The sequence below is a fragment of the Gigantopelta aegis genome, chromosome 9 (assembly GCF_016097555.1).
Source record: "Gigantopelta aegis isolate Gae_Host chromosome 9, Gae_host_genome, whole genome shotgun sequence".
NCBI lineage: Eukaryota > Metazoa > Mollusca > Gastropoda > Neomphalida > Peltospiridae > Gigantopelta > Gigantopelta aegis.
The window spans coordinates 77,925,310-77,945,387 of NC_054707.1; the positions used below are offsets into that span (position 1 = coordinate 77,925,310).

A 20,078-nucleotide genomic window follows, 5' to 3' on the forward strand; every position below is an offset into this window, starting at 1 on the left:
TAACTGCTTGCTAAAACCACAGTAGTAGTAGTAGTAGTAGTAGTAGTAAAAGTGATAGAAGTAGCCTAATAGTAGTAGTAGTAGTAGTAGTAGTAGTAGTAGTAGTGGTGATAGTAGTAGTAGTAGAGTAATAATAGTAGTGGTCGTCGTCGTCGTGGTGGTCGTCGTGGTGGTGGTGGTGGTCGTGATGGTGGTAGTAGTAGTGGTATAGTATGGTGGTGATGGTGATGGTAGTAACCGTAGCAGTAATAGTGGTAGCAGTAGTTGTAGTAGTAGCAAGTGTTCAGTAGCACCAGCAGTAGTACTAGTAGTGGTCGTAGTGGTAGTAGTCGTGGTGGTGGTAGTGGTGGCGGTGGTGGTGGTGGTAGTAGTCGTGGTGGTGATAGTGGTGGTAGCTGTGGTAGTACTAGTAGTGGTATAGTATGGTGGTAATAGTGATGGTTGTAACCGTTGTAGTAATAGTGGTAGCAGTAGTTGTAGTACATGTAGTAGCAACAGTGCTCAGTAGCAGCAGCAGTAGTAATTGTAGTGGTGGTACTGGTCATGGTGGTTGTGGTAGTAGTAGTAGTAGTGGTAGTGGTAGTAGTAGTGGTGGTAGTAGTAGTGGTAGTAGTAGTGGTATAGGTTGCATAGTACCAAAGAAGAGAGTACCATGTCAAGGTTCGACGTGCACCGTTAAATATTTACGGAGTAAAAGCAGCTGTGGGTGTGATTGGTAGTAATATATGACATTGATTATTTGTGCAAATACTATTATTCATTGACAATAAATAAATACACTTTTATTTGTCATACAGTTGTTATGCAGTATATACCAGAGGTTGAAACTAATGCGGGGTACCCCCAAAAATGGAACTGCAATTTTCAGCAAAAATGACGGTTGCTATTAAAAACATAAATTAAATCTCTTAAATGATACGTGACCCCCCATTTTCTTGCAGCTAGATTAAATGTGAGGTGCCACACTTTCTATTGCTGTACTTCCTGGGTGTGTTGAAACGCTGCTTATATCAGTTTTATTAGTAAACGTTAACATTATCGGCAATAGGAATTGATTTGGTCTAATGGAACCTATAGCATATATTCACTATATTATCATTATTTTATATTGTGTGCCATTTACTGTTATTTGACAGTCATAATTGCTTAATTAGGTGACACTCAGGCATGGGAGTTCATAATGACCTTGACCTTGGCATTAATTTACTGTGCACTGCTGAGAATAGAGTTTGAAAAAACGTCTGTGCTGACCAATTGGAGATTTTGGCCCATATTTTTTACTTAAAATATTTTAAAGCTTATTTATCTAAGGTGATGGACATGTCATATAACACTAATCTTATTTAGGATAATAAGTCTAGGCAAGATGAAATAAGCTGTTAGTAATAATTAATTTTTAGTTAAAAAATAATGTTAGCTGATATTAGGTTAAGCTTTTAGATCTCCATTAACAATGTGTATTTGAATGCAATTGGCTCTGGAATGACTATATTTAAATAACCTGATTTCTGCTGTAATTTTAACATACTTTTTAGGTTGGTGAATTATGTTTTAGGCAAATATGGGAGTTTTTACAATTGTTTTTGTGAGTTTGGCAAAAACATTAAAATCTACAGAAGTGGGTTCTGTGTAGCCATTTTGCATTCTCTTCTTTATTTGTACGCAAATATAAGCTTGGTAATGATAGCTTTAGGTCAGTTCATTAAATCTTGTCCATATATTCAGTGAGTTTTCTATAGTAAAGGGTATTTGAAGTATATACCAAGTACAAGAGCAATTTTGACACATTTGTTAATCTACCTAGGAGTGTGTTAGTATTATCTTCCACTATCACCACACTTGTAAAGCTGTATTTTCCAATATTACTATGTAAATGATATGTTACATTACAGATTGTAGTAATGCATATGATATAAATATTATATTCAGTTAAAACAGAAAATAATTAAAGAAAAATGACTTTCGCACTCTTTTGATGGATTGAATGTGCTTTTTTTATGACAAATAGAAAATAAAGATGTAAAACCCTAATGATAACTCTAGATATGATACATGTCTGTAAGCACCAATCACTGGAGATTATTAATAAAATATCAACAGATATATTGGTAGCTGTCAGTGGATTTAATAATGCATATATAAAAACCAACTAGGCTGATGGGTTTGAAAATATTGCATTCAGTGACTTGACATCCAAGCATAGTCCATACCTTGGGTGTTTACCCCACCATGATGTGTACCACATTAATTTACTACTATTTGTGGATGCAGTGGTGTTCATTTCAGATACCACATGTAATATGCTTTTTTTCTAGTGAAGTTCTTATCATATGCCCATTAAAGTCTTTCAAAACACAGGGTCACTGCAATAAATGAGTTTTAAGGTAATTATTTATTGGAAATGAGAGACTCTGACTATGCATGCACACACTACATATACAACTGTTACTAAGCATACACAACCAACCCATAGTATGTATCTTCAAGAGTAGTATTTTTATTTGTTATTTGTTTTAAATATGATACATTGCATTTGTATACAACTTTGCATAACACTGATGCATCCTGAGGTGTACATTAAATCAGGTTGCACTGTAGGAACAACACTTTCAATTATGTTGTCACATCATATCAGAACACAGAAGATCCTGATAGTCATGAAAACACCCAATTGGACACTTTTTGAAAAATATATTTTTTGGATATAGTATGGTGGTGATGGTGATGGTAGTATCCAGACCACCATGCACACCCGTGACAGACGCGCGTGGGATAAATTATTGTACCAGCCTTTTTTAGCCAATAATTCCAGTTTGGTTCACATAAAAAAACACACAAAAAACCCACCCTAATAATAATGTTTTGGAAATAATACATTGGCGGATCCGTAGGGTGGGGTGTCACATTATTACTACTACTATTACTACTACTACAATTGTTGTTGTTGTTGTTGTTATCATCATCCTACATATATACGAAACGTTTCAACTAGTACAGACATAATTATTAACAAAATTATAATCAAATATAGTTTAGTAGGATAAACCAATCAAGAAAATATAATTTCAAACTCCATGAGTGACATTCTTCACTATATATGGTTAAACGGTTTGTTTTATCTAACAATACCACTAGAGTACACTGATTTATGAATCATCATAATTGTGACATAGTCTTCAGAGAAAACCCGCTTAATTTTTTCCATTAGCAGCAAGGGTTCTTTTATATGCACTTTCCCACAGAAATGACAACACATACTGTACCATATATACAAGTCGTGGGGCACTGGTTGGGAGGAGGGAAAAGTATCACCATGGATGAGTATTTCTCTTTTATTTTTATATTGTTTTTATTAATTGCACATACAATTAGAACACTTTTTGTTATTTGCAAACAGTTTTCTGTTTCTTTTTATGTCAAGCCAAACTGAAATTATTAAGAAAAAACAAAAACAAAACAAATACAATCCTACTTTTGGCCCATTGTCGTTCTTTTCGCATAGTAGAATTTTTTTTATTGACTGTTATTTTAACTACATAGATATGTCAGAAATAAACGTATTAATGTAAATATTACGTTTCTTTATGTATTTGTAGACAACGGATATTTATTTATTTAACGACAATCACTGTTAGTTTTGAGCATGTGCAGATTGTCTTCTCTTGGCGCCACCAGTTGGCTGCATGTCGACAAAAATAGTTGGAAAGAAAATATTATAGAATACATTTTATAACGATCGTACGTTAAAATATTATAGATTATGGATGTAAACAAATTAGTAGAGGTGTTGAAGGCCACCCTTGATCCAGAACAACGTGAAACAGCAGAACAACATCTTTCTGAGGTGAACTTAGAAACCACGTTTTTGACAAAATGGCCGCGTGGACAATCAATGTTAAAACCTAAAAAAAATCTATCTCTTTAATTGTAGGTAATCTGGATGGATAATTATTACTAACTCACAGGTTTATGGGTTTTAAAGAAAAATAGTAAAAGTTTTACTTTGTTTCTTGAACTATTACACACAACAAATATGTTTTTTCTTAATGATTACAAAATGGTGGTTAAGATTTGAACCTGGTCCAAAACTTTAATACAAAAAGCTGGCAACATCCACTAGAACACAATTGCTTGTCCACCCCCACCCCTGTTGTGGGATTCCCAACTAAAATGTGTATGGATTTACTTTTTCTTTTAATCTGCATTGCCTAAAGATAGGATGTAAACTGCAGTCCCTCATCTAAAGTCCGAATAAATTGTTAACAAGCTCCTACCTTTAATTCCACTAGAAAAATTTCAGACACAATTGCTTGTCCAACCCCCACCCCTCTTGTGGAGATAGGGCAAAAATACATGCAGTTTTCCCAACTAAAATGGAATACTCTTCAAGAAAAAGCATCCGAAGTATTTACTATTTGAAATAATTAATTGAAATCAATCTGCTTTAAAGGGACATCTGCTGCAATAAAGATCTACTAACAAGACTTTTTAACAATTGTAATTACATATCAAATATATTTTTTGCATAAAATATTAGTAGCTATATATTAAACATGTTTCTGACCGTTCTAATATTTGTACTAGGTTCAATTTCATTTTATTTCCTAAAAACTATTTTTTCGTACGATACAAAATTATTTGAAGACAAATCCAGTTTGGGGTTCTTACAAATATTGAGATGACCAGAAACACATTGAATATACAGACACTGATATTCTAAACAAGAAAATATATTTAATATGTGAGAGTAATCGTAGAAATATTTTATTAGTCTGAAACATCTTACAATACAGCAAACTCAGGAATGTCCCTTTAAACAAAACAAATGTTAATTTTTTATAATATGACATAATTAATAATTACTACTTTGTGGATGGTTGGGTGTGAGCCTTAAACTGTAAAACATAGAGCCTACATGTCCACTTTTTACTAATAAAAGTAAATAAATATATATATGCTTATTTATAAGTGAGAAAGGGTAGGTCGTAGCCCAGTGGTAAAGCGTTCACTTGATGTGCAATCAGTCTGGGACCGATCCCTGTCGGTGGGCCCATTGAGCTATTTCTCGCTCTAGCCAGTGCACCACGACTGGTATATCAAAGGCTGTGGTATGTGTTATCCTGTCTGTGGGATGATACATATAAAAGATCCCTTGCTGCTAATCGAACAGCAGATTTCCTCTCTCAATATCTGTGTGGTCCTTAATTCCGACTCCATATGACAGTAAATAAAAATGTGTTGAGTGCGTTGTTAAATAAAACATTTCCTTTCCTTTTATAAGTGACAAATTTTCATTTGTTTTTAATGTTGTTTATTGTTGTAATTGGCATCTTGATTCTAAACTGCTAAAAATTTTTTTAATGTTGTCAGTGCTAGCTATGGGTTAGCAGAAAATTTCGCTAAATTATCTACTAAACTTCAAAAATGTCAAGAAACCCAATTATTTTTTACCAAAATATTATTTATTGAAATAAAATTCGCCAATTCTTTCTGAAATTTGCAGTTTGTGAGATTTTTAACTTTCATGTCGATTTACATATTTTCCACAGAGAAACAAAACATTGTTGGGCCCAGTAGGGGGACATGCATTGCTTTAGCAGTGCTCCCAGAATGCTGGTTTCTTCATTGATTTTTACAATTTTGCAGACCTCTGAGCATTTAAAATTCGAGTAATCCATTTATGGGTTACTTAAAAACAAATTCAGGTAAAACTGATTTTGTTTTTAGGTAACCCACCATGGACATTTAAACGCTACAAATGAAACTCGTAATTTTCAGAGGAATGCCTTAGATTGATTATAACATTTGTAGACCATGTGTGACAAATAAAAAGTTTGTTGTTCTTAAAATGGTCGATTAAAATGTACCTCTTAGAGCTGTAACGATACGGTGATATAGTATCGTATTGCGATACAGGGGCCACGATATGATACATCAATTCAGGACAGTGTATTGCGATACTATACGATACATTTATGTTTTAATAATTTTTAGTAAAAAAGTTGAGGCAAAAACTTATGAACTTACGAACATGCATAGTAGAGCAATGAAAACTAATTTCATTTTATTGTCAGGTGACATTGAAACTCCTGTAATATGGCCAGTGTCGTGTCTTAAATTTTGATTACGGTTATCATGTTTTATAAACTTGAACTAAACATTTTAATTATTGATAATTGATATGAAAAATTAAGTATCGCAATGCGTATTGTCGATACTCATCGCGACCCAAGTAAATAGCGTATCTCAACCTCCCATATCGTTACAGTTCTAGTACCTCCGATAGCTGGCATACTTGTGAAAAGTATCATAAATATGTTGAACTATGAAACAAATATTGAAAATCGAATCAAATGTAAAACAAAATATGAATTGTCCCATCCCTATTGTAATGGTTTTATGTTACAGGTTCACAAGATCATTGGGTTTGCTCCTATAATTCTCCAACTTGTAATGGCAGAACAAGTTGACATGCCAGTCCGACAAGCAGGTACTAGTATTTATTTTATGACTATACTTGATTATGTTAAAAGTACTTGTTCAGTCTTCGCTAAGAAACATGACTGATCGCTTGCACTCTCCTCCACACTTGCCTGGAAAGTTTTATGAGAGCAGCAAATTGATCATCCTTGCAGTAAAAAAAATGTATACATTTTATTTAAAACTCATGTGATCGCTCAGCCAGCACCATTTCAGGAGAGTGAGCAATGGCTCTCCTTCATTTCACTAATGGCAACGACTGCTTGTTCAGAATAAAACTTTTAAAATTGCTACAATATATCCACTGTTTACTTGTGGTTGCATTTTGCTAGTCCCCAGTCAATGATGGTCAATATTATTTTTCTCAGACATCAAGAAATTTGATGTAGATAGGATGATTAATGATTATTTCATTGCTTCAGGTATTATCTACCTGAAGAACGTGATACACAGTTCTAGCCACCTGAGTTAACCCATATTAACTATAACGCCGAAAGGTCATTAAGTGTTATTGCATTGCTTCAGGTATTATCTACCTGAAGAACATGATCACACAGTTCTGGGTGGAGCAGAAAGCCGAGAACCCCACAGATCCCGTGCCATTTAACATCCATGAACAGGATCGCGCAGCTATTCGAGACGTCATAATCGAGGCAATCATTCACGCTTCGGAGCCAATCAGGTAGATTGTTCTATGTGCCTTACCTACTCTGTTGTATACATGTTCAGCTATTACTCTTCTGCTGGTCTGACAGGAGGAGACTATAGGTTTCATCTCCATCCTTATAACTCTGTGACTGTCCCATGTATGGTTTTCAAGATGTTTTTTTTTTCTCTCTCAATGCTGTCAAGATATTGAACATGAAATTTTGTTTACATAGCTTTACCAATTACTGTTACAGATCTATCATTTTTTACTTTCATGGCAAGTTAACCACTTTATGGCAGTGATGTGGTAAACAGTGAAACGTCTTGAGAGATGGGTTATATTTGTGGTGGTGGTTTTTTTCACTGGAATAAGTTTCTGTTACTGATTGTCTTCTGCATGTTTTATGTTTTCAGGGTACAACTTTGTGTCTGTATCAGCCACATTGTGAAGCATGATTTCCCTGGACGGTGGACAAACCTTGCAGACAAGATTGTTGGATTCATTCAGTCAGACGATCCAAAAACATTGATGGGCGCTCTTTTGTCATTGTATCAGCTTGTCAAGGTTTACGAGTAAGACTGTTTTTGGCGATGATCATTTTTTAACTAATTTTACCAATTTGGGGTGGAATACAGGATGGCACTACACAATATAAATGCCTCATACAAGATTAACCATGAAAATAACCGATTGTGACAACACAACATTACAATTTCATTGGTCACTATGCAATCACAGAGCTTGAACGTGATCATGGCATATGCTTTTATTGAGATATAAATTGCCATGGGTCGGGAGCATCACAGACGGCACTTTTGTGCCTCTGGATAAAATTACTGCCAATAGTAAAAACTGCCTCGACAACAAAAATGTATCACCTGATGTACATTATTAGCCAGTATTTGACCTTTGTACATTTCAAATATGCCTATATACAGTGAAATAACCTTTCTTTCATGTTTATTTGCTGCAAAAGTCACTTTTAAAAAAACCTGGCCATCAGTAATTATTGTTTTAAATGCTGTGGGTTACAAATTCTTACGTTCAAGCCCTGCAATCGGTTATTCTTGTACGAGACACTCGTATCGAGTGATATCTCTTTTAGAGCACTGGTACTTTTGTGGGTTTTTTTTTTTTTTTTACATACTAACCATTCCACATCACTGATATATGGAAGTCTGTGGTATTTACTGTCCTGCTTTTCAGTAAGAGTTAGCTATGTAGCGGTAGCTTGTTTACTCTTTTGATTTTTAGAAACAAGATGGCTGTAGTTTAAATGTGCTCATTTTATTAGAAAAAGATTTTCAATTTAAACATTTGAGGAAAAAATGGGCTGTATTTAAGAAGATGTAAAGTGAAAGTGCAGTTGTAGAATGTATGTAAAACATGTTTCTATACTAAAGCTGCAGTTTGTGTTTAGGTACAAACGTCACGAGGAGCGGAAAGTGCTCGATGAACTGATGGTTCACTTGTTGCCTCTGATTTACCAGCGGATCATCCATCTCATGCCGGATGTTGGGGAGCTGGCCAACCTGTTGCAGAAACAGATTCTGAAAATATTCTATGTCTACACACAGGTATGACGATTTTGGCATTAATGAATGTTCAAATCAGCAGGGTTCAAACTTAATGACGGCAATTGCCGTAGTTGCAATATGAATTGCCGTCAGTCAGGGTGGCTTCATTGATGGCCATTTTTTGTCAATGGATATAAATTATTGCTGTTAGTTGAAGGAACTATTATCGTTTTTTATATTTGTTGCAAAAGTTACCGATTTAAAATTGTAGTAGGCAGGCTCAAAATTGCTGTCTGTGGCAAAAACATTTCAAAATTGTCGTAGGTAACACATTTTTAAGTTTGAGCCCTAAATCAGTATGATGTTACATTACTGATCACAAGCATGTGTAAAGCAAAGGGGAGAAAACTAGGTCAATTTACAGTCATCTCAAAAGATATTTCTTTTGTATGCAATACATATCATATTTCCACTTGTTTTTTTTACAACTGTGTAAAACATGTCTTGCGTTTTAAACATTTTGTTGAAGTTGGGTTCTTTTGTCTTGACTCGCTTGAGTTAACTGGTTTAGCATTGTCATTTTAATTTTAGTTCCAATATTATTATTTTTTTATTTTTTTTAATGGAGTGGGGTAGGTGGGCTATCACAGAGACCGGATCTCAACATTAATAATCATGTGACATGGCATTTGATGTAGGCTGGTGCACCATTGACAGTTGATGTTTAAACATGGATGGTTATTCTCATTTCTAGAACTGGTTGCCACAGGATACTCTGAAACGAGAAGCCTTTACACAGTGGATGGAAGTGTTCAGAATCATCATGGACAGACCTGTGCCAGAGGTATGTAGACTTGGACTGACTTGTACATTAAAGCAGCGTTCTCATTGTGCAGTTAGTCACGCCGACTTGTCGCATGCAATTTTGTCGGCCCTACAAAAACATAATAAGAAAAAAGTCGTTCCGATTTAGGTGTTCTCATAATACTTTTGGATCGCGTGTGACTAATTGCATAATAAGAACGCCTCTTTAGCAGCAAGACATATAAACAAAACAAGTTGTTTGTACAGTTTTTGAGGTGAGATTAATTTGATCTCCATGGTGTGAAGGGTCGTAAGCTTCCATTCCATAAGATACACATCGGAGTAATTTTTGGTTTACTAGTAAGTTTTGCAAATCAATCACATCTGTTAAGATGGATAGCAGATGGGTACAAAATATAATATCCATGAACCATTTAACTTCTAGACAACTGTTCAAATGTTGGTAAATGTATTGATCACGAATCTGATAAAAATATGCATTTTTAGACGCTATAATTTTGTAATGACTGTGGCATCGGCCAATAAACATTCTGTTATCGATCAGCAGACATTGATGGACTAACACTTCTGTGTTATATTCCTTCCAGATTTTCCGAAGAATTGTTTTTTTGTTGTTTCTTTTAGAAAAGTACTCAAATTATTAAAATATCCTTAGTGTTTTTGTGCTAATAACGTAAGACGACAAGAATGCACAATTGAGTTTTAATCATGGTAGATAAAGTCATGTCATTGAGTCACACAGTATATAATATTTTTTAATCCCCTGAATATGTCTATTAATATGAGTTAAACAGCATTATTAATTATCACTCGAGTACTGTTTGCTTGATGTGTTGACGAATAATGCAATATTAATGGTTGTCAACGAAAGTTGAGGCATTTTTATTGCCTATTACTTAAAGTAGGCTTCCTACATGATTCAATGATCTTTTGTCAAATGATCAGCATAAATGATTTCAGTGCTTGATCATAGCTCACCATCTATTTCAGTTCTTTATCAAGAAATTACTTTTTGTGTTGTACATGTATCTTGTTGCAAAAAAAGAAAATGTCATTCAAAATCTGTCCAAAGAATCTCCTGTTAACATACTTGTCACAGTTAATTATGCATCTGGCCGATATATTAGGAATTTGGGCCTGGGTGATGGCGATACACTGACACACTTTTGGGGTGTTTGTTGCTGTTACTTTTGTCAGTTTTTAATTAACAATTTTTTTTTAAAACTCTTGTGTAAAGAGGGGAAGGGGCTATATACAGAATTTTTGCTATACTATATAATATGTCAACATCAGTCTTGCATTTATTAAAAGCAATACGCAGGCCACTGGAACTTGTAAGAACAATGGTTTTGTTTGTGCATTACTTATATAATTCTATTTGTGCGTGACCTATTTTTAGTTTGCACGTTAAATTTGGACATCATTGTTTCAGTTACATGGAAAATAACGGGTTATTCAAAATTGAAATGGGTTACCTGGATTTCTCAACGTCTGAATGTCCTTCTTACTGAAAATAATACAACTTAATGTTAAAAAACAGTGTTAATTGTTAATTGCATTATTAATTATCACTCAAGTACTGTTTGCTTGATGTGTTGACGACTAATGCTATATTAATGGTTGTCAACAAAAGTTGCAGCATCTTAATTGCTGAATACTCAAAAGTAGACTTCCAACATTAATTTCTTTCATTGTGTGCCAAAACTAAAACTTTCAATAATGTAAAATAAGGTTTTGTTTAAAAATATTGCATATATTGCGTGGAGTTGACCATCTAAATATTGAGTTTACAACTTCAGTTATGAACTGCATTCTTTCTCGGTGTAACAGAAAGTGCTACTTTTACAGCCAGATTATATTAAGCTGCTCCACTGAATGCTGGAACAGTGTATAATAGATAGAATGAGATATTAAATGTGATTGTGCCAATGTTCTCCCCAGGAAACCCTGCAGGTAGATGAAAATGATAGACCTGAGTTGCCGTGGTGGAAAGTGAAGAAGTGGGCAGTGCACATCCTGGCTCGGATATTTGAGAGGTGTGTTACATAGACAACATTTGTAGTAAGAGAGGTTATATAGGGGACTGCTTTATTGTTTATTGCTTACTGTATTTGTTGGGTGTGTGTTACATAGACAACATTTAGAGTACTTCTTTATTGTTTATAGATTACTGCAGTATTTGTTGGAGGGGGGGGGGGGGATGTGTTACATAGACAACATTTAGAGTACCTCTTTATTGTTTATAGATTACTGCAGTATTTGTGTTTTTTTTGGGGGGGGGGGGTTACATAGACAACATTTAGAGTACTTCTTTATTGTTTATAGATTACTGCAGTATTTGTTGGGGGGGGGGGGGGATGTGTTACATAGACAACATTTAGAGTACCTCTTTATTGTTTATAGATTACTGCAGTATTTGTGTTTTTTGGGGGGGTTACATAGACAACATTTAGAGTACTTCTTTATTGTTTATAGATTACTGCAGTATTTGTTGGGGGGGGGGGTTTACATAGACAACATTTAGAGTACTTCTTTATTGTTTATAGATTACTGCAGTATTTGTTGGGGGGGGGGGTGTTACATAGACAACATTTAGAGTACTACTTTATTGTTTATAGATTACTGCAGTATTTGTTGGGGGGGGGGGGATGTTACATAGACAACATTTAGAGTACTTCTTTATTGTTTATAGATTACTGCAGTATTTGTTGGGGGGGGGGGGGGGGGGTGTTACATAGACAACATTTAGAGTACTTCTTTATTGTTTATAGATTACTGCAGTATTTGTTGGGGGGGGAGGATGTTACATAGACAACATTTAGAGTACTTCTTTATTGTTTATAGATTACTGCAGTATTTGTTGGGGGGGGGGATGTTACATAGAAAACATTTAGAGTACTTCTTTATTGTTTATAGATTACTGCAGTATTTGTTGGGGGGGGATGTTACATAGACAACATTTAGAGTACTTCTTTATTGTTTATAGATTACTGCAGTATTTGTTGGGGGGGGGGGGGTGTTACATAGACAACATTTAGAGTACTTCTTTATTGTTTATAGATTACTGCAGTATTTGTGTTTTTTTGGGGGGGTTACATAGACAACATTTAGAGTACTACTTTATTGTTTATAGATTACTGCAGTATTTGTTGGGGGGGGGGGGGGGGGTGTTACATAGACAACATTTAGAGTACCTCTTTATTGTTTATAGATTACTGCAGCATTTGTGGGGTTTTTTTTTGGGGGGGGGTTTACATAGACAACATTTAGAGTACTTCTTTATTGTTTATAGATTACTGCAGTATTTGTTGGGGGGGGGGTGTTACATAGACAACATTTAGAGTACTTCTTTATTGTTTATAGATTACTGCAGTATTTGTTGGGAGGGGGGGTGTTACATAGACAACATTTAGAGTACTTCTTTATTGTTTATAGATTACTGCAGTATTTGTTGGGGGGGGGATGTTACATAGACAACATTTAGAGTACTTCTTTATTGTTTATAGATTACTGCAGTATTTGTTGGGGGGGGGGGGTGTTACATAGACAACATTTAGAGTACTTCTTTATTGTTTATAGATTACTGCAGTATTTGTTGGGGGGGGGGGATGTTACATAGACAACATTTAGAGTACTTCTTTATTGTTTATAGATTACTGCAGTATTTGTTGGGGGGGGGGATGTTACATAGACAACATTTAGAGTACTTCTTTATTGTTTATAGATTACTGCAGTATTTGTTGGGGGGGGGGGGTGTTACATAGACAACATTTAGAGTACTTCTTTATTGTTTATAGATTACTGCAGTATTTGTTGGGGGGGGGGGTGTTACATAGACAACATTTAGAGTACTTTATTGTTTATAGATTACTGCAGTATTTGTTGGGGGGGGGGGGGTGTTACATAGACAACATTTAGAGTACTTCTTTATTGTTTATAGATTACTGCAGTATTTGTTGGGGGGGGGGGGGTGTTACATAGACAACATTTAGAGTACTTCTTTATTGTTTATAGATTACTGCAGTATTTGTTGGGGGGGGGGGGATGTTACATAGACAACATTTAGAGTACTTCTTTATTGTTTATAGATTACTGCAGTATTTGTTGGGGGGGGTTACATAGACAACATTTAGAGTACTTCTTTATTGTTTATAGATTACTGCAGTATTTGTTGGGGGGGGGTGTTACATAGACAACATTTAGAGTACTTCTTTATTGTTTATAGATTACTGCAGTATTTGTTGGGCTGGGGGGGTGTTACATAGACAACATTTAGAGTACTTCTTTATTGTTTATAGATTACTGCAGTATTTGTTGGGGGGGGGGGGGGTGTTACATAGACAACATTTAGAGTACTTTATTGTTTATAGATTACTGCAGTATTTGTTGGGGGGGGGTTACATAGACAACATTTAGAGTACTTCTTTATTGTTTATAGATTACTGCAGTATTTGTTGGGGGGGGGGTGTTACATAGACAACATTTAGAGTACTTCTTTATTGTTTATAGATTACTGCAGTATTTGTTGGGGGGGGGGTGTTACATAGACAACATTTAGAGTACTTCTTTATTGTTTATAGATTACTGCAGTATTTGTTGGGGGGGGGTGTTACATAGACAACATTTAGAGTACTTCTTTATTGTTTATAGATTACTGCAGTATTTGTTGGGGGGGGGGGTGTTACATAGACAACATTTAGAGTACTTCTTTATTGTTTATAGATTACTGCAGTATTTGTTGGGGGGGGGGTTACATAGACAACATTTAGAGTACTTCTTTATTGTTTATAGATTACTGCAGTATTTGTTGGGGGGGGGGGTTACATAGACAACATTTAGAGTACTTCTTTATTGTTTATAGATTACTGCAGTATTTGTTGGGGGGGGGGGATGTTACATAGACAACATTTAGAGTACTTCTTTATTGTTTATAGATTACTGCAGTATTTGTTGGGGGGGGGGTGTTACATAGACAACATTTAGAGTACTTCTTTATTGTTTATAGATTACTGCAGTATTTGTTGGGGGGGGGGGATGTTACATAGACAACATTTAGAGTACTTCTTTATTGTTTATAGATTACTGCAGTATTTGTTGGGGGGGGGGGTTACATAGACAACATTTAGAGTACTTCTTTATTGTTTATAGATTACTGCAGTATTTGTTGGGGGGGGGTGTTACATAGACAACATTTAGAGTACTACTTTATTGTTTATAGATTACTGCAGTATTTGTTGGGGGGGGGGGATGTTACATAGACAACATTTAGAGTACTTCTTTATTGTTTATAGATTACTGCAGTATTTGTTGGGGGGGGGGGGTGTTACATAGACAACATTTAGAGTACTTCTTTATTGTTTATAGATTACTGCAGTATTTGTTGGGGGGGGGGGATGTTACATAGACAACATTTAGAGTACTTCTTTATTGTTTATAGATTACTGCAGTATTTGTTGGGGGGGGGGATGTTACATAGACAACATTTAGAGTACTTCTTTATTGTTTATAGATTACTGCAGTATTTGTTGGGGGGGGATGTTACATAGACAACATTTAGAGTACTTCTTTATTGTTTATAGATTACTGCAGTATTTGTTGGGGGGGGGGGGGGTGTTACATAGACAACATTTAGAGTACTTCTTTATTGTTTATAGATTACTGCAGTATTTGTGTGTTTTTTTGGGGGGGGTTTACATAGACAACATTTAGAGTACTACTTTATTGTTTATAGATTACTGCAGTATTTGTTGGGGGGGGGGGGATGTGTTACATAGACAACATTTAGAGTACTTCTTTATTGTTTATAGATTACTGCAGCATTTGTGGGGGTTTTTTGGGGGGGGGTTTACATAGACAACATTTAGAGTACTTCTTTATTGTTTATAGATTACTGCAGTATTTGTTGGGGGGGGGGGTGTTACATAGACAACATTTAGAGTACTTCTTTATTGTTTATAGATTACTGCAGTATTTGTTGGGAGGGGGGGTGTTACATAGACAACATTTAGAGTACTTCTTTATTGTTTATAGATTACTGCAGTATTTGTTGGGGGGGGGGGGGTGTTACATAGACAACATTTAGAGTACTTCTTTATTGTTTATAGATTACTGCAGTATTTGTTGGGGGGGGGGGGTGTTACATAGACAACATTTAGAGTACTTCTTTATTGTTTATAGATTACTGCAGTATTTGTTGGGGGGGGGGGGATGTTACATAGACAACATTTAGAGTACTTCTTTATTGTTTATAGATTACTGCAGTATTTGTTGGGGGGGGGGGGGATGTTACATAGACAACATTTAGAGTACTTCTTTATTGTTTATAGATTACTGCAGTATTTGTTGGGGGGGGGGGTGTTACATAGACAACATTTAGAGTACTTCTTTATTGTTTATAGATTACTGCAGTATTTGTTGGGGGGGGGGTGTTACATAGACAACATTTAGAGTACTTTATTGTTTATAGATTACTGCAGTATTTGTTGGGGGGGGGGGGTGTTACATAGACAACATTTAGAGTACTTCTTTATTGTTTATAGATTACTGCAGTATTTGTTGGGGGGGGGGGGTGTTACATAGACAACATTTAGAGTACTTCTTTATTGTTTATAGATTACTGCAGTATTTGTTGGGGGGGGGGGATGTTACATAGACAACATTTAGAGTACTTCTTTATTGTTTATAGATTACTGCAGTATTTGTTGGGGGGGGTTACATAGACAACATTTAGAGTACTTCTTTATTGTTTATAGATTACTGCAGTATTTGTTGGGGGGGGGTGTTACATAGACAACATTTAGAGTACTTCTTTATTGTTTATAGATTACTGCAGTATTTGTTGGGGGGGGGGGTGTTACATAGACAACATTTAGAGTACTTCTTTATTGTTTATAGATTACTGCAGTATTTGTTGGGGGGGGGGGTGTTACATAGACAACATTTAGAGTACTTTATTGTTTATAGATTACTGCAGTATTTGTTGGGGGGGGGTTACATAGACAACATTTAGAGTACTTCTTTATTGTTTATAGATTACTGCAGTATTTGTTGGGGGGGGGTGTTACATAGACAACATTTAGAGTACTTCTTTATTGTTTATAGATTACTGCAGTATTTGTTGGGGGGGGGGGTGTTACATAGACAACATTTAGAGTACTTCTTTATTGTTTATAGATTACTGCAGTATTTGTTGGGGGGGGGGGGTGTTACATAGACAACATTTAGAGTACTTCTTTATTGTTTATAGATTACTGCAGTATTTGTTGGGGGGGGGATGTTACATAGACAACATTTAGAGTACTTCTTTATTGTTTATAGATTACTGCAGTATTTGTTGGGGGGGGGGTGTTACATAGACAACATTTAGAGTACTTCTTTATTGTTTATAGATTACTGCAGTATTTGTTGGGGGGGGGATGTTACATAGACAACATTTAGAGTACTTCTTTATTGTTTATAGATTACTGCAGTATTTGTTGGGGGGGGGGGATGTTACATAGACAACATTTAGAGTACTTCTTTATTGTTTATAGATTACTGCAGTATTTGTTGGGGGGGGGGTGTTACATAGACAACATTTAGAGTACTTCTTTATTGTTTATAGATTACTGCAGTATTTGTTGGGGGGGGGGATGTTACATAGACAACATTTAGAGTACTTCTTTATTGTTTATAGATTACTGCAGTATTTGTTGGGGGGGGGGTTACATAGACAACATTTAGAGTACTTCTTTATTGTTTATAGATTACTGCAGTATTTGTTGGGCTGGGGGGGTGTTACATAGACAACATTTAGAGTACTACTTTATTGTTTATAGATTACTGCAGTATTTGTTGGGGGGGGAGGATGTTACATAGACAACATTTAGAGTACTTCTTTATTGTTTATAGATTACTGCAGTATTTGTTGGGGGGGGGGGTGTTACATAGACAACATTTAGAGTACTTCTTTATTGTTTATAGATTACTGCAGTATTTGTTGGGGGGGGGGGGGATGTTACATAGACAACATTTAGAGTACTTCTTTATTGTTTATAGATTACTGCAGTATTTGTTGGGGGGGGGGGGATGTTACATAGAAAACATTTAGAGTACTTCTTTATTGTTTATAGATTACTGCAGTATTTGTTGGGGGGGGATGTTACATAGACAACATTTAGAGTACTTCTTTATTGTTTATAGATTACTGCAGTATTTGTTGGGGGGGGGGGTGTTACATAGACAACATTTAGAGTACTTCTTTATTGTTTATAGATTACTGCAGTATTTGTGTGTTTTTTTGGGGGGGTTTACATAGACAACATTTAGAGTACTACTTTATTGTTTATAGATTACTGCAGTATTTGTTGGGGGGGGGGGGATGTGTTACATAGACAACATTTAGAGTACCTCTTTATTGTTTATAGATTACTGCAGCATTTGTGGGGTTTTTTTTGGGGGGGGGTTTACATAGACAACATTTAGAGTACTTCTTTATTGTTTATAGATTACTGCAGTATTTGTTGGGGGGGGGGTGTTACATAGACAACATTTAGAGTACTTCTTTATTGTTTATAGATTACTGCAGTATTTGTTGGGGGGGGGGGTGTTACATAGACAACATTTAGAGTACTTCTTTATTGTTTATAGATTACTGCAGTATTTGTTGGGGGGGGATGTTACATAGACAACATTTAGAGTACTTCTTTATTGTTTATAGATTACTGCAGTATTTGTTGGGGGGGGGGGTGTTACATAGACAACATTTAGAGTACTTCTTTATTGTTTATAGATTACTGCAGTATTTGTTGGGGGGGGGATGTTACATAGACAACATTTAGAGTACTTCTTTATTGTTTATAGATTACTGCAGTATTTGTTGGGGGGGGGTGTTACATAGACAACATTTAGAGTACTTCTTTATTGTTTATAGATTACTGCAGTATTTGTTGGGGGGGGGGTGTTACATAGACAACATTTAGAGTACTTCTTTATTGTTTATAGATTACTGCAGTATTTGTTGGGGGGGGGTGTTACATAGACAACATTTAGAGTACTTTATTGTTTATAGATTACTGCAGTATTTGTTGGGGGGGGTTACATAGAACATTTAGAGTACTTCTTTATTGTTTATAGATTACTGCAGTATTTGTTGGGGGGGGGTGTTACATAGACAACATTTAGAGTACTTCTTTATTGTTTATAGATTACTGCAGTATTTGTTGGGCTGGGGGGGTGTTACATAGACAACATTTAGAGTACTTCTTTATTGTTTATAGATTACTGCAGTATTTGTTGGGGGGGGGTGTTACATAGACAACATTTAGAGTACTTCTTTATTGTTTATAGATTACTGCAGTATTTGTTGGGGGGGGGGATGTTACATAGACAACATTTAGAGTACTTCTTTATTGTTTATAGATTACTGCAGTATTTGTTGGGGGGGGGTGTTACATAGACAACATTTAGAGTACTTCTTTATTGTTTATAGATTACTGCAGTATTTGTTGGGGGGGGGATGTTACATAGACAACATTTAGAGTACTTCTTTATTGTTTATAGATTACTGCAGTATTTGTTGGGGGGGGGGATGTTACATAGACAACATTTAGAGTACTTCTTTATTGTTTATAGATTACTGCAGTATTTGTTGGGGGGGGGGTGTTACATAGACAACATTTAGAGTACTTCTTTATTGTTTATAGATTACTGCAGTATTTGTTGGGGGGGGGGATGTTACATAGACAACATTTAGAGTACTTCTTTATTGTTTATAGATTACTGCAGTATTTGTTGGGGGGGGGTTACATAGACAACATTTAGAGTACTTCTTTATTGTTTATAGATTACTGCAGTATTTGTTGGGCTGGGGGGGTGTTACATAGACAACATTTAGAGTACTTCTTTATTGTTTATAGATTACTGCAGTATTTGTTGAGGGGGGGGGGTGTTACATAGACAACATTTAGAGTACTTCTTTATTGTTTATAGATTACTGCAGTATTTGTTGGGGGGGGGGGATGTGTTACATAGACAACATTTAGAGTACTTCTTTATTGTTTATAGATTACTGCAGTATTTGTTGGGTATGTTACATAGACAACATATAGCGTACTTCCAATGGTTAATAAATCAATGTACTCTAGTAGTGTCATTAAACAAAACAAACTTTATATCTGTACAAACTCAAAATGTTTCTATCTTTCAAGAAGAAAAAAATTACTTTCAGGTATGGAAGTCCTGGGACTGTCACCAAAGAATACCAGCAATTTGCTGAATGGTATTTGAAGAGTTTTTCAGGTTAGTATGTTAAATCAACCAAGATCAGGCACTTCACCCATTAAATTGTTTTGTTAATCATCCTAAATTATCTTAAGAAATGAATATACTGCATGCTTAAAATGAGTAGGCCTTGTTTAAAAAAACTGACTGTAAAGTATAGGTCCAGATAGCACTGATGGTACTGCTGTTATTGCGATGGCAGTTGTTTTTTACCACTAATTAAAAATTATTGCCATCAACTGAAGGCAGTTTTTTGTTTTTGTTTTTTTGCAAACGGTACTAGTTGAAAAATGCTATAGGCAAGCTTAAAATTGCTGAATTTTGCCAATGGCAAAAAAAAACATTTT

The 20,078-nt window shown here is 35.3% G+C and overlaps 1 protein-coding gene across 1 annotated transcript in view; it reads left to right on the plus strand.

Moving 5' to 3' along the window:
- Positions 1-3,671: 3,671 nt before the first annotated feature.
- Positions 3,672-20,078, plus strand: part of LOC121381124 (importin-7-like) — a 42,430-nt gene continuing 26,023 nt past the window's right edge. The window contains exons 1-8 of the mRNA XM_041510255.1: positions 3,672-3,844; positions 6,409-6,490; positions 7,006-7,162; positions 7,543-7,701; positions 8,550-8,706; positions 9,401-9,490; positions 11,413-11,507; positions 19,679-19,749. Of these exons, the coding sequence (XP_041366189.1) occupies positions 3,761-3,844; positions 6,409-6,490; positions 7,006-7,162; positions 7,543-7,701; positions 8,550-8,706; positions 9,401-9,490; positions 11,413-11,507; positions 19,679-19,749 (895 nt within the window). The 5' untranslated portion in view covers positions 3,672-3,760. The remainder of the gene's footprint in view (positions 3,845-6,408; positions 6,491-7,005; positions 7,163-7,542; positions 7,702-8,549; positions 8,707-9,400; positions 9,491-11,412; positions 11,508-19,678; positions 19,750-20,078) is intronic.